This window comes from Electrona antarctica (genome assembly GCF_951216825.1).
Source record: "Electrona antarctica genome assembly, chromosome: 20".
Classification (NCBI taxonomy): domain Eukaryota; kingdom Metazoa; phylum Chordata; class Actinopteri; order Myctophiformes; family Myctophidae; genus Electrona; species Electrona antarctica.
The window spans coordinates 2,493,112-2,508,467 of NC_136801.1; the positions used below are offsets into that span (position 1 = coordinate 2,493,112).

General features: G+C 41.7%; 1 protein-coding gene across 3 annotated transcripts; it reads left to right on the forward strand.

Annotated features, from left to right (window-relative positions):
* Positions 1-5,278: 5,278 nt before the first annotated feature.
* Positions 5,279-15,113, forward strand: LOC306913056 (uncharacterized protein). 3 transcript variants are annotated; one of them, XM_079489567.1, is made up of 5 exons: positions 5,279-5,620; positions 9,900-9,930; positions 11,282-11,428; positions 12,049-12,330; positions 12,502-15,113. In XM_079489567.1, the coding sequence occupies exons 2-5, from the start codon at positions 9,906-9,908 to the stop codon at positions 13,473-13,475; spliced, it is 1,428 nt and encodes a 475-aa protein (XP_079345693.1). In that variant the 5' UTR covers positions 5,279-5,620; positions 9,900-9,905; the 3' UTR covers positions 13,476-15,113. The 3 variants fall into 3 exon arrangements, with proteins under 3 accessions (XP_079345693.1, XP_079345694.1, XP_079345692.1); XM_079489566.1 differs by lacking the exon at positions 5,279-5,620 and adding an exon at positions 6,401-6,448; XM_079489568.1 differs by lacking the exon at positions 9,900-9,930.
* Positions 15,114-15,356: the final 243 nt, after the last annotated feature.

Consider the following 15,356-nt stretch of genomic DNA (forward strand, 5'->3'; position numbering starts at 1 on the left):
GTCTATGAAACCATCCATGCAATCTATGAAAAGGTTTAATCTGCAGTTCTGCACCACCATTTTACACAATGTTATAGTCCCTGCTTCAGCAGGGGGGGGGGGGTCCATCCAGTTCATCTCTTACATTCATGAAATTTAGAACTATTGGCCAAAGGGTGGTGCTATATCTACAGATATTGCCTGTTCTGTGATCTTGATGAAATTGAAAACGAAGTTCACTTTTTGTTTTACTGCTCTAAATATGATGACATAAGGGATATTTTGGTTAATAAGATGTCTTCTATCTGTGGGGATTTCCTAGATTTAAATGACTCTGTAAAAATGGAGATATGTTTTGCCAAAGGACTTGTGGCAGATTTTATTTGTCAAGCTTGGGAAAGAAGACAGAGTACTCGGTATAAATCTGAGTTGTAATATAATTAATTATGTAATGTAAACATGCTGTAAATGCATGAATTATGTAATGTAAACATGCTGTAAATGCAATTGTGAAATGGTGTCTTATAAACCCATGAGGGTTGGGCACACTGTGTGCAGGACACGGAAATAAATAAACAATCAATCAATCATCTACATAGCAATCAATTGAAAAATGCAAACTTTGAACAGGCCTGGCCTACACCTACAGCCATGAAACTTCAAGCCACACGTGTCTCCTCATGAGGAACAAATGTGTCATTTTGACCTATGACCTCTAGGCCTTTTGCTCTCCCTCCATTTTGAATTATATGAAAAACTGTTCAAATCTACAGTATCTCCTCCTGTGTGTTTTGAGCAATAATGTGCACGAAACTTTCTATACACAAACTTTGGACCAATATCTAAAGAAAATGTTAGGTTTTTGTTTTTCCAAGTGAAAGAAGCCTGCAATGAAATATTGCAGCTTTATGAAAATTCTCCTTCTGCCCCTATAACTACATAAATGCAGAGTGACATTCTTATGAAACATTGCAGGATGGTAGAGGTCGGGTCATTCCAAATAACGCTGAAACCAATCTTACTCCAGAGCAGGGGTGGGCAACTTTGACGATGGATAGGGCCACTATATTTCCACACTCACTCCAGAGGGCCACGTTGACGTTGCATAAAACGCGTCGCACCGCGACGCGTTTTGAGCTTGAATTAAAATACCGTATAGCTATTTTTGCTATACGGTATTTTAATTGAAATCCTGAAAGAAAATTGGCCATTTTTTTTTATTTTAATCTTTTTTTAATTAATTTAATATGAATTTAGTTATACTTATGTTAACTTTATGAACTAAATCCAAACACATTGGACATACAAAAGCGGGTCATGTTTGCATGTTTGGAATTGTAACAGCTGAAATCAATAATATATCAGTATTCTGATATTAACCTGAGGGCCGCATTAAGTGAAGGTGCCCATGTTGCCCATGTATGCTCCAGAGCTATAGAGGGTATGCGCGTGACATCATCGTACCTGGAAGTTATGCGGGAACGCCCACTGAGTGGCAAAAAACTACTTTCTGGCCTTGTTCCAAACAGAAAAGTCCTGTCTGATTGCATTAAACAATGTTAAACTCACCAACAAAAGCTTGAATTATCCTCTTTCTATCTGCAAAGTTTTTGTTTCATAAAAGTCCACCATAGAAACGTTATGAGCAACTTTTTGTTAAGAAATGCCCTGCATTTGATTATTTGTCAGAGTGTCAGAGTTTGGAAGTGCTTGTTTTCAATAACACAACATTTTGTTGCCTCCTGCATTATGTGACATTTGTGGTACAGGTGGTACGCAGGACGGTTGAGTGATTTCCAACGAGCGCTTCCAAACTCCAACACTCCATGCTGCTCAATGTTTTGCCACTCAGTCTAGATGAGGGGGGCGTGTCCTGATGGGAAAATCATGCATGTGCATACTCTCTATGGCAATTGTTCGAAAATGCCAACCTTACAAACATTTAGGCTGTCGCTCATATACCACGAGAGCACAATCCTTACAAGTTGTACCTCGCTGTAAAGGTGACTAGTAATTAACGGTCATAAATTACATCAAATACAACAGAAATTGGTATTATTGAAGGGGAGAAATAATTGACCAAAGTTAAGTTTCTGAACATTTTGTGAGGACTTTATTTGTATGAGCTATTCTGGTGATGAATAGAGACATTTTGTGATTCAATGCTTTAGCTATTCGGGTGATGAATAGGAGCAGGGAAAGAGGTCTCAGTGGAGACACTAGGAGAGAGGGAATCTCAGTGGAGATGGGTGGTGACATTAGGAGGAAAGAGGTCTCAGTGGAGATAGGAAGAGGTCACGATAGGAGGAAGGGGTTACTTTGAGTGAGGTCTCGATAGAGACGATAGGAGGAAGGAAGTGAATATAACATGTTTTGTGTGTGTGTGTTTGTAATAAAAAATGAATTGGTTTGTGAATTCTGGTCAGATTTTTGGTTTAATTCATGTGTGAGAGGGTTAACATTTTCTTTGTCTTCGGCCATGTACTTCCTGGGTTCTTTTTCTCCCTCCTCTTAATTTGCTTCCAAGTACTAGTTGCTGAGGTGTGGTTTTTTTCTCCATTGGTGGTATGTGTGGATATATGCTCTTAACATGGTGTTCAGTTTGCCCAATTAGATTAGATTAATTCACACATGGGAAGGGGTATTTTAAATATATCCTGATGTACTAAATTGAATTGGTTTAATTTTTTATGTTTTTCTGAATTTGTGAAGTGTAGGTTCATTCAAGCATATTCACACTAAGTCCATTGTGGAGAAATGTGTAAGTTTTGTTGTCTCCACCAGGCCGAAGGCATGGTGAGAGAGTATGTTTTGCACTCCGTCCGTGTGTGTGTGTGTGTGTCCATCCGTGTGTGTGTCCGTCCGTGTGTCCTTCCGTCCGTCCGTTACCAGCTAATCTCCGGCACCGTTAACCCGGTCGATGCCAAACTTTGCACACACACTCCCTAGATGCCAACGATGAACCTCTGCCCCGCATTTTCCAGAACGGCCTGTTATAGCGCCACCATGAGGCAGCTTTTCACATTTGTTACCTAAAACTGCACCGATCTGCGTGAAACGTTGCATGCACACTCCCTAGAGGCCAAGGACAAACCTTTGACCTGCATTTTCCGCATCTGCCTTTTATAGCGCCACCAGGAGGCCGACTTTTGTAAAACACATTTTTGGATATTACTCCTCCAGATTCTGTCCAAAAATCTCACAAATCGTTACACAGTATCTCTATGGTCATGTGCTCAAGTCGGATCTGTCCGATATTTCAGATTCCACCCTAATTGGCTACAATTGCCTTTCACAGTTTGCAAGATTGCCCCGTTTTGAACAAAAGCCTCAAATCATGAACACAGCATGCAATTTACGTGAAATCTTTCACACATTTTCTTACTAGGCTGAGGAATATATCCCACCCTTTTCACATTGGCCTGTTATAGCGCCACCAACAGGTTGATTTTTGCAAAACAGGTTGATTGGAACAAAATGCCTCAAATCATCCAATTGCCATACAAGGCAAACATGTTTATATTACTACTAAACATTTTGCCAAACATCTCACACAGTCCTATCCTCCTGGTGGAGACCTGTGCCCAGAAGGGCACTTTTTCTAGTTTGTTCTGTGATAATGTGAAATCAAACATTTATTGATGTATATTTTTAGGAGAAATGTTTGATCTTAAGGGGTAGGTGTTATGACCCTGGGTCATATGTGTAGGTTTCTTCCCTCTTTGTGTGTGTGTGTGTGTGTGTGTGTGTGTGTGTGTGTGTGTGTGTGTGTGTGTGTGTGTGTCACTGACTGACTGACTGACTATCTCCGTCTCCACACCTTAGCGCAAAACGGTCTTAAGCTGCGCACTTCTTAAGCTGCGCGCAGCTTAAATTCTGAGTTTTTAGACAGCTGGTGGATGGAAAAGAAGCTCCACCTCCGCTGACTTTTTGTGCGGAGGAGAGCGTTTCCGGGAATCTGGCCGTCGCGCAAAAAGTCTGCGGAGGTGGAGCTTCTTTTCCATCCACCAGCTGTCTAAAAACCGCACAACCGCACAGCCGAGAACATGAGCAGCTCTTTCGATAGTGTGGCAGCACCTTGACTGACTGACTACCAGCTTGTGTGAATGGTGAATAAGTGGTGGCTGAGTGTGACTGGCTGAGTGGTGGAACCTCACAGGTGATTGGCTCCTGGCTTTCTGGTCTGGAGTATAAAGCGGCCTACGTTCAGATCTTCAGATGTCTTCCTCCATGCCAATCTCCCAACAACACCAGTCTGGTGTTTTGAGTGCTTTTAGTTAGCCATTACCAGTATTTTAGGAAGTTTCACTGTCAACATGGTTTACTCTCGGTAATGTAGGGGTGGGCGTCCTTTTCTTTGGTTTCTTTGTTAATAGTGTGTTTCTTTAGTTGATGTATTAAAGATACCTGTGTTTGGAGAAGGTAAGCATAGGTTTTCTTTTAATCGAGTAATATTCTGTACAGGTGCCCACCCTGAGGTAATTTATCCCATGTATCTGATGTAACCGTGTAACTTGTAAAATAAATCACTGTAGGCCTACTTTGGCTATTCAACTGGTGTTGGCTGACTATATTTGGGAACTAGGTAGGAGGGAGACTATTTTTGTGTTACACCTGGTGACCCCTAGGCCGGGTTGTAACAATACTTTTATTGTTTTAATGTGCAAAATAATCGTTTTTGTTTAGTTACTTTAGAGGGTACTTTTAATCTGCTCGGCCACCGGAAGTCTTATCCGTGGTCCCTTATCCATGTTGTAGAGGAGGTCTCCACGGACATGTGCGTATGTCACACTAGTCGATACATAGCAGGGATTTTTGTCCAGTGTCCACTTTAGTTGACTTTAGTCTGGAAATGGGATGTTTTTTGACCTTTCACCTCGCTGTATGGTGGGCCAATAAAATGTTTACACCTCTGCTGCTTAGCGGACAGTGTGGTGTTGTAGAGGAGGTCTCCCCGGACATGTGCGTATGTCACACTAGTCGATACATAGCAGGGATTTTTGTCCAGTGTCCACTTTATAAAGTCCATGCACTCCAGTGAATAGCATTTATCCATTTAAATAAGTTTTTAATTACTTATCTTTACACAGAAACATTACTTATTACTTATTTTTACACAGAAACATAATGTGTGTCCTATAGCATTGTTTAAATGCTTAATTTATAGTTTTAATGTGCAAATTATTTTTTTTCCAATACTCTAGAGGGTACTCTTATTTTGAAGAGATCGTCCCCCGGAAGTCTTATATTTGCTATCTTAGATTTGCAAAACAAACAGTGCCCTTAGAGGCGCCAAAAGTGCCCATATCCATGTTCACTAGACACAGCTCTTCCAAACATGAACGTGATACCGAATGTCTGTGTGATGATGATATCATTGATATCCCGTTGATATCCCGTTTGCAGTGTAAAACCCTTTGTGCAACTTGTGTCTGAGATTCTCGTTGCACCACAGTCTGTAAAGAGACAGACTGGCTAGTTGTGAAAACGGAGGAATTTGCACACAGACCGTTGTTGTTTCGTAGGCTAACGCTAATGCTAAGATAGCTTCAAGTACAGTCGAGAGACTCTGGACTAGAACAGTTCCCCCACTTTGGATGTGGTAAAGTGTGTTTTCTACCAGAATACGTCATCCGGAAAGGTATTTTAGTTTTATTCATATACAATAATAATGCAAATTACAGTGTTTTTTTTACATTACAGAAAAGGGGCATTTCAGTGTTTTTTGGTAGTGAACTAGCCCCGATACGTTCCCTGCAGTCCCTAGGCTCAGTAGCTTTGATTGATTGATTGAAAATTGTATTAACGGTTTGCAGAATTACAGTACATTTCAAGCACAAACTCAATACAAAGGCTGTTAACTGTGAGTGGACGACCCAATTAAGCATTACACTTGTTTACAACAGGGTCCACCGTCCACCATGTTCAATTCATCAAAACATTTAGAGACGTACAAATAGACACTTCTATATAGACAAAGAACAGAACAGGAATTCATCATAATGGAGGTGGGGGGGGGATATTCAGATTTTACGGGGGCCAGTTTCGAATTGCAGCCATCCCTAGGTGCCCTTTGAGAGCGGTTTTGAAGGAGTCAAGGGATTCACATGTCTTAATGACTGTTGGCAGGGCGTTCCACATTTTGGTGGCATAGGAGCGAAAATAATTTAGTCCCTTGTTTGTGCCGAATCTGGGTTGGACATGGTTTGTTGCACTCCCTCTGGTGTTGTGGGTGTGCTCGAGATGAGGTCACATACACATACCCGAGTGGAATAGTAAGAGTGGCGACACGCTTTGATCTCACCGCAAAGCATGTGCATATGGGCTATAGTGCATCGTTGTTGTCGGGAGGAAACCGCATAGGCTAACTACATTTTTGAGGCGTTTGATTTTTTGTTGTTGTTGCATAAATCAGTGCTATTGAACACCCTTCACCTCTGTGTGTTGTTTCGAAAATACTGAACCAATGGTAAGTAGTAAAAAGTGCTTTGGACAAAACCTCTTAACTCCATTGGACCCTCAATGTCTGCTAAAGCAACTAACTCCACCTCCTCTCCCCCTCTCATGGTAGTAATTGATAATATATAAAGTTAACACCAACTTTGATGAGGCTGTATTGCTTTGTTTTAACAGATATAAGGTTGTTTTCATTTCCTGAAAAATGTACATTTCCATTATGTAGTTATGAGGTTTCCTCCCGACAGCAGAGATATATTAAATCCTGGAGCGGTTGCGCAAAGACCTGCTCAGCAGCACTGTTTAATGCAATTTATTTGTGTGTGTTATGTTTATTTTCTTAATTACTGTCATGACAAAGTTGTAAATGTCAACAGTATGTATATCCATAAAATAAGCAAGCCGCACGCTAGCAGACAATACACTAGTTCTGTCTTTCAATCATTATTATTATTATTATATTTTCACAATCTCATACACAGATACGCCGGCTACTTTCTAATGTTTTGATCATTTGCCCGACAGATGTATGCATATGACGGTATAGAGTTTCATGTGACGAGCTTAAACTATAGTGTATCTAATTAAGAAGATAATGGTAATGATAAATAAGGTAATGTAATTGTGAAAATAATAATAAAATGATTGAAAGACAGAACTAGTATATTGTCTGCTAGCGTGCTCCTTACTTATGTTATGGATATACTGTTGACATTTACAACTTTCCATCTATCCATCCATCTTCAACCGCTTATCCGTAGTCTGGTCGCAGGGGGCCACAGCTCCACCAGAGTGCTCCAGACCTCCCTCTCCAGAGCAACATTAGTGACTTCCTCCTGGGGGATCCCGAGACGTTCCAAGGCCAGTGAGTCGATGTGTTTCCTCCAACTGCGCCTTGGTCTGTCCCGGGGTCTCCACCCAGTGGATGTGCCTCGAGGACCTCCCTAGGGAGACGCCCGAGAGGCATCCTAACCAGATGCCCGAACCACCTAAGCTGGCTCCTTTCAAGGCAAAGAAGCATTTACAACTTTGTCAACAAAAATACTTAAACACGCACAAATAAATTGCATTAAACAGTGCTGCTGGGCGGGTCTTTGTAGATATACATGCGGCATCCCATTGAGATAGAATGAGCACTTCCGCATTCCATTGTTACAATGGGAGTCAATGCTAGTGCCGCCACTCATACTATTCAACTGTGGTTCAGAAATGGCGCATGGTTTCCACCAGGAACGCTTCTTACCCTTTTCTGCGTATTGTAGCTTTTACGACTTTACGGTCCCTCAAGCTGACTCACTAACTTAGAAAATAAAGGGAGGAAACAGGATTGACAGAACCGGGTTTTATTGCCCTTTTAATACAGGCTACTAAAGCTGGGTTGGGTGGGTGCCGAAAATAACAAGAGGCTGCTCTGTCTGTCTCAGTCTAGGCAAAGATTGTCTGATGCACAAACTTGGAGCTACTAGAGGCACAATGTACTACAAATCCTACAAATGGTCTCCTAAGTAGGCATGTTTTGCTCCTCCCCGACCAGCCCACCACCCTCCCCCTCCCCTCTCTGACAACAACACTGACAACGTGATGTGGATTGAGAGCATTATGACAAATGTGATGATTCCCATTTCCCAAATCAGCCCCCATCAACCAAGAGTCTAAAACGGTTATGGAAAATTATATTTTTAAGCATTGGAACACACATTATATTTCACTTTTAATATGTCCATTCATTTCACGTTATATTATTTACATATTCAAATCTTAATATTGGGGCCAGAGCCCCATGTGTCGTCCGTCAAATTGCAGATAGACAGAGAGACTCTTCCGGACTCCTAACTAAAAAAAAAACATTGCATGGATGCACCTGGGACATATCCTCAGTGATGTATCCTGAGGTCAACGGGGTTTCGGGTCTCTCAACATCATACCCCTCACTCAGGCGACCCAGCCGGGAGTGATCAAGTCCCGACTTACGTCCCAGTAGCTACCCTCAATCAGTCCCACTAGGGAAAAACCAGGGGCACACAATCCGTTGGAACTACTCCAGTACTACTCTGCCAGGGCTGGGAGGTACACTTCTGGCGCATGGAGGGACTAGGCTCTGTGGTTTGTCTCCTGTCCGGGCCCCTCCTACGTCTCACCAGGTCCACTCCTGCTCTCACCAGGCTCAGGACCTGTGCGTTGCACCAGAGTCCCAGCACCAGACAGTTCATTCAGGAGTGGTGGGCAATAGTTCCGCAGGGACATGGTGCTGCGGTTCCGCTTGCTGCTTGCATGGCCCTCCCAAAGGCCTCACCGAGGGTTGTTGGGCTTCCTCCTCACGGAGGACACAGGCTGGGGCGCTAACCTAGCCTGGCTAATAAGCCAGACTCAAATCACACTGTCGTGTGGTAGGCAATTTTTTTTTTTGCCAACGGCTGATTTGGTCTGTCTTATTAGCCAGGCTAGCGCTAACCCATACTGCTCACCCGGGTGCCGTCTACATTCCGGCTGTCACCCGTCTCCCCGGTGGTCACCAGACTATACCTGGTTGTCACATAGTCTATAAATATAGCGAGAGTTTGTTGCTGGGATAAAGAAAGGTCGATAACAAAGTAGAATTTCTACTGATTTGTCTCGCGAAAATAAGCCATTTTAGTATGAATATATTGGAAATATTGAGTGCCTTGTGAGGATTGGGTCCAGTATTTAGTTCAGTGACCATGGAGTTAAAGAATGGTTCATGAGCTGTGTTCACGTTCATTCTCCCATTGGAAATGAATAGACTAAAATCTGCTTCCCGTCTCCTAAAAAGGCGTGTGCCCACGTCACCCAGATACGGGAAGTAAAGCAAAGTTGGGACCTCTTGCTAATTCCCTTGATAATGTAATTTTATTCTGCCTGCTGTTTGATTGTTATTGATTGTTATGTAACACTGTTGTTTTTATATTGTTAAAGCACTTTGCAATAAGCAACCCGCGGGAGTAATAAGCAAACCACGGCTGTAATAAGCAACCTACGGCTGTAATAAGCAAGATACGGCAGCAATAAGCAACCCACGGCTGTAATATCTGTAATAAGCAACCTACGGCTGGAATAAGCAACCTATGGTTGGAATAAGACATATATAAAATCATTAAAAAAACATGTAAAAATCATAAATAATCATATAAAAAATCCTAAAAATCCTATAAAAATATTATGATTTTTCTTTATATGATTTTATATATGATTTATTTATTTATGTATTTATTTATTTATGTATAGTCAGTGATCATATTGATTGAATTGAAAATTTGAAATTAACAAATAAACACACTTGAGTAGCATATAAATGGTAGATGAGCATTTGCCCCAAAGCCCTTCTATTGCCTGCCTGACACAAAACTAAATAACAATATTGACTGAATTGTTAGTATAGGCCTATCTCACAGCATTTCCCCGCCCCCTTTTGTTGATAGTGGTGTTATTTTTTTTGCGGTCCATAGGCTTCCATGTTAAAACTACCGTTTTGTAAAGGTAAGGTTTATTCTACTTATTTGAGTTGTTATACCATTGTGTTTTCTTCATATTATTATCGGTCTTTGACATTTTAACATTAGGAAATGTACTTAGATTCTCCAGAGAAAGTGGTAATGCCTAATTAAATGTCATGTTAAATGACACCACTATCTACCGGAAGTGGGCGTGGAAAGGGGGCTGTGAGATAGGCCTAGTAGTACTGTAGTTTTGAATGAATGACAAACTATATTCATTAAGATTGTTGGGTTTTCTAAAGTGACCTGAAGGCCCTGGGTGTCACTAAAACACAAAGACCTTATATATATATATATATATATATATATATATATATATATATATATATATATATATTGCTGTAAGCAGCAATAAAAGGGACCAAGGAATGCAACAATAAGAGACTATAGGCAATACGCACAATAAGCAAGCGCACTTCCAGGGCTGAGAGGGGGCTGTTCGACATGTCCTTGAAAGGATTTATGTTCTTATTGGGTCGGGGAGAACGACGGGCCATGTTAGGCACTTTGGAGCCACGCTACATCATCCCATCTCGGCCACATTTCGCAGACGGTCGATAGTTTTATCGAGTTCCTGTGTCCCCTCAACCTCATACAATCCAAAATGCTCCCTTTCTGTCATATGTTTTCTGTTCCCCTCCGTGTTGGTGACTCGTTTTGTTTGAAGTGAGTGTGCGAGCACTGTGTGCGTCACTGTGAAGGTACTATCCAGTACAGCACCGCAGCGCAGTCGCAGATCAGTTCCACCCTTTCGCTCTGGTAAAAAAAAATTATATAATAGATTTTTGACATTCGTGAATTGATGAATTATCGTCCATGACGGCATCGCGATTAATTGAATAATCGATTTGACTTTGCACCACTAGTGCCCACCACTGCCTGTGATTGTACAACGGCATTGAAGTTTACAACGTGTGTTGTGTTCGCTCCCTGCTTTATGGTACAAAGCAGGGAGCGAACCAAGGGGCCAGTGAGGCTATTCAACGTTGAAGCTCTGGGCCCTAGTGGTAGGAGGAGGGACTACAGGCGGACCCGTGGATTCATGACCGGGAAACCCCGTGCAGCTGGACTTTAACATTGAGCGCTCGGTTGCACTTCCGCATTTGACCACCAAAATTTGGTGGTCAAATGCGGAAGTAGACGTTCTGAGACGGTACTTCCGGCAGTCTTCCGGGTGCTTCAAAACGCCACTGAGCAACTTCCACTGACATGAATAGCGGAGGGGGGGAGCTTCGCGCCAGATCAGTCTCTATCCTTTTAATACTCTATGGAGCGAACACAACACACGTTGTAAACTTCAATGTCAACGTCCTTATTCTGTTCCTTCATTCCAGAGACTCCAGACCGGTCTATGGAGTCCAGCCTGCATGTGAAGATGAATTCTCCAGAAGCAGCCAGAACCATTTCTCCAGAGCTCCCAGCAGCAGGACGGGGGAAGAGACAGAGGCGGTTACCCCAGCACTTCCACAACTTTGACTTCGGTGAGTGGGTTTTTACAGGGGACACTGGATCCCCTCATGGGGGGACAGAGTGGCATACTGGCATTCCAGGGTCCCGACGCACCGCCATTCCGACTACGTAGCTTCCACGTGCGGTTAGGGATACGGTTAGCAATGCGGCGAGTCGGAATGGCGATGCGTCAGAATAGTGTGCTTTGGAATGCTGGTGTGTAAGCGCCTCATGGTTGGGCTGTGTAGCGTCATATTAGTAGGTTTGGTGGAGAAAAACAATAATTGTCCAATAGACATTCCAAAGGAAAGCACAGCTCTTTGATAGTGCTATACAGATTTTGGGTACGTCTGTATATTATAATTTGTAATCATAGATGCAGATTTTCTTCATTGAGTCTCCCAGAGGTTGTTTTATGTGTGTCATGTGATCTCAGTGCACAAGTGAAATACGCACAGCTCTGCCTCATGAACACTGTTGAAAATATGTATTTTTCTTAAATCATACTAATTAACTCTTTTTTTCAGAAGTTACGTTTCCAGAACCACCTTTTATAACGTCTACTTCGTAACTGGCAATATCTAATGTTGTACATGGAAAGGCCAGAAAATGGAATCTAGTGTTGATGACTTATGTTGTTTTCTACTCCTAGATATCAAAGAGGAGTTTTCTCCTAAGAGGAGCCCCAGTCTGCTTCAGGAGGAACCAGAGCCTCCAGGGATTAAAGAGGGACAGGAGGAGCTACTTCAAAGACCAGAGGAGCCTGATGGGTCAACGTTGACATTACTAGCAGTGACAAGTCAAGATGAGAATGAAGACATTTCTTCGCATGTTGAAGTTCAACTTGAACCTGACACTGAAGACAGTGATGATTGGGAGGAGTCCAGTGAATCTGACACTGAAGACAGTGATTCTCGGGAGGAGTACGGTGGAGGTCAGTCAGTGTTAAACACAGGGACAGGAACTACATCTGTGGGGAAAACAGAGTTGGTACAGTTACTAAATTAGAAGAACAAAAGCAAAATTATAAAAAACAAAGTATTAACCTGCCTATTCACCTCTCCCCCCCCTTCCCTCTCTCTCTCTCTCTCTCTCTCTCTCTCAGGAGTGAGTTCCAGGTCTTCAGAGACCCACATCTGTACACATTGTGAAAAGGGTTTTATTACTACAATGGGCTTTAAGACACACCAGTGTGACGCACATGTAGGAGAAAAACCTTTCCAATGTAAACCAGAGGAGCCTGATGGGTCAACGTTGACATTACTAGCAGTGACAAGTGAAGATGAGAATGAAGACATTTCTTCGCATGTTGAAAAAAAGAAAGAAAAGAGATTCAGCCAGGCAGGTTTTCTGAAGACGCACGAGAGTATCCACACTGGAGAAATACCTCTGCAATGTAAACATTGTGACAAGAGTTACCTTTATCCACATGACTTGAAGAGACACCAGCTTACCCACACTGGAGAAAAACGTTTCCAATGTAAACATTGCGACAAGAATTACAGACATGCAGGTTCTCTGAAGACACACCAGAGTATCCACACAGGAGAAAAACCTTTCCAATGTAAACATTGCAACAGGGGATTCACCCGGGCATTTTCTCTGAAGTCGCACGAGAGAATTCACACATACAGAGAAAAACCTTTCCAGTGTGAACATTGTGGCAAGAGTTTCCATGCGTTAAACCTACTGAAGTCACACCAGGTTACCCACACGGCAGAAAAACCTTTTCAGTGTAATCAATGTGACAAGAGTTTTAGTAGATTCAATTACCTGAATTACCACAAGCGATCCCACACTGGCGAAAGACGTTTCCACTGTACATATTGTGACAAACGTTTCATTCAGAACAGGGAGCTGAAGATACACCAGCGTATCCACACTGGAGAGAAACCTTTCCAGTGTAAACTTTGTGACAAGAGTTTCTGTCAGTTAAATTCTCTAAACTATCACCAGCGTTGCCACACTGCAGACAAACCTTTGAAAGAGAGTTTCAGTCAGTTAACTTCTCTGAAAGCCAAAGGGAAAAATATAGCTGCAAGCAGCGATAAGGCGGGACCAACCAGGAAGAAGCAATAAGAATAATATGCACGACAATAAGCCATAGAAAAAAGGAAGACTGACATTGAGAAAAAGAAGACCATGTAATTGTGACAAGTTAGGTTTTGTTTCGGGGGGATTTCAGATAATGGTCCATAGATTGTGTGTAGAACGTTTCACGCAAATTGCTAAAAAGTCCGGGCAGAAAATCAGGTATAAGCGTTATAAACTGCTCAAAATGGCAGAGAATCTGAGGGCGGAGCTTACTGGTCAAAATGACAGGTGTGTTCCCCATGAGTCAAGGAACATGTGGAAACATGTGCCATGACATTTGGCCAAACGAGGCATGAGTCATGCCTGTTCAAAGGTTTCATTTTTTTAAAAATGCTATAGCGCCCCCCTTTGGCCAATTGGAGTAAGACTGGTTTCAGTGCTATTTGGCATGACCTTCTACCGTACTGTATAGTTTCATAAGCATGTGACGCTGCATGTATAGTATTATGGGCAGAAGAAGAATTTTCAAACACCTTAGCTATTTCACTTAAAAAAATGTACTCCCAATTTTTGTCCGTATGTCAAAAGTTCACGTGTAGAAGTTTCGTGCATTTTGATCAAATAACCCGGGAGGAGATAGAGAGATAGAACTGTTTTTCATATAATTCAAAATGGTGGCTCATCTAAAGGTCAGAGGTCAAAAGTAAGAGCACCAAAGTTGTTCGGCATGAGGAGACACATATGTGTATTGAAGTTTCATTGCCGACGGACAAACGGTTCATGAGCTATGTGCGTTCAAAGTTTGTTTGCAATTGAGTGCTATAGCGCCACCAATGGTCATGGGCTTCGCATAGTCACTGTTTGGGCGAAAACCGACTCCACGGGTCAGCCAGAACTGCTATTTTTGGCGGAAGGAGGAGAAGAAAAAAACAGGCAAATACAATAAGGTACCAGGTCCCTTTGGGACTGCTTGGTCCCCTAACTAAGCCATGACTGAAACTATTATGACTAAATATATTGGTAACCCTTTACAATAACGACCTGTTATAATGCATTTATAAACATTTATAAGCAGTTTGTAGATGAGTAATAATCATGAACAGACTTTGTTTGAATGAACTCTGAACAGACAGTTTGTTGACATCCATAAATGTTTACCTAAACATTTATAACTGTTTAAACATTTATACGTTATTAGTAAGGTATTAGTAAGTAATAAACTATTCATGAATAAGCCATTTATATTATACATTTGTAAATTATTAATAAATTAAGATAACTGCAAGAGACTACGGTGAAGCTGCGAGGAAAGTCAGTCCAAACTTCCTCTGTTTGAAGAAAGTAACATTTTAGCTTTGCGGCTGAACAATGACCTCTGGCCGTTGGCTGGACATCGGAAAGACCTTTATAAAGACAAAGGCATCACCTTCGGCTCAACATCAAAAGGTCTGTTATTTGATCACTTCTACCATGGCAACAGAATTGATGAAGTCACCCAATGTATCAGATGATCTAAATGTCTGTAAAACAAATATCTTTCCCTCTTTCTTTTTACTTTTCTATCACTTTGAGGAGCTTATTATATCCAATTAATCATTTAAATAATATTATCTGAGATAAATATTGAATATCCACTTGCAGTTATTGTATCCTGTCAACATGTATTTAATAAATAATTTTGGATTAGAAATAAGTAACTCCTGTGTTTTGATTTATAGCCTACATGTATCTGAATGTAATCATGTTGGCCCTGCTTAATACAAATACGACACATTTGTGTTGTTCGTTATGTTCGTTTAAATACTTTTATTGTTTTAATGTGCAAAGTAATAGTTTACTTACTTTAGAGGATACTTTTAATCTGAAGAGCTCGGCCACCGGAAGTCTTCTCCGTGGTCCCTTATCCATGTTCACTAGACAGCTCTC

Coding starts and splice junctions, on each gene's coding strand:
- LOC306913056 (XM_079489566.1), top strand. Junction 11,429..12,048: donor CTTCCACAACTTTGACTTCG/GTGAGTGGGTTT, acceptor TTCTACTCCTAG/ATATCAAAGAGGAGTTTTCT. Junction 12,331..12,501: donor TCGGGAGGAGTACGGTGGAG/GTCAGTCAGTGT, acceptor TCTCTCTCTCAG/GAGTGAGTTCCAGGTCTTCA.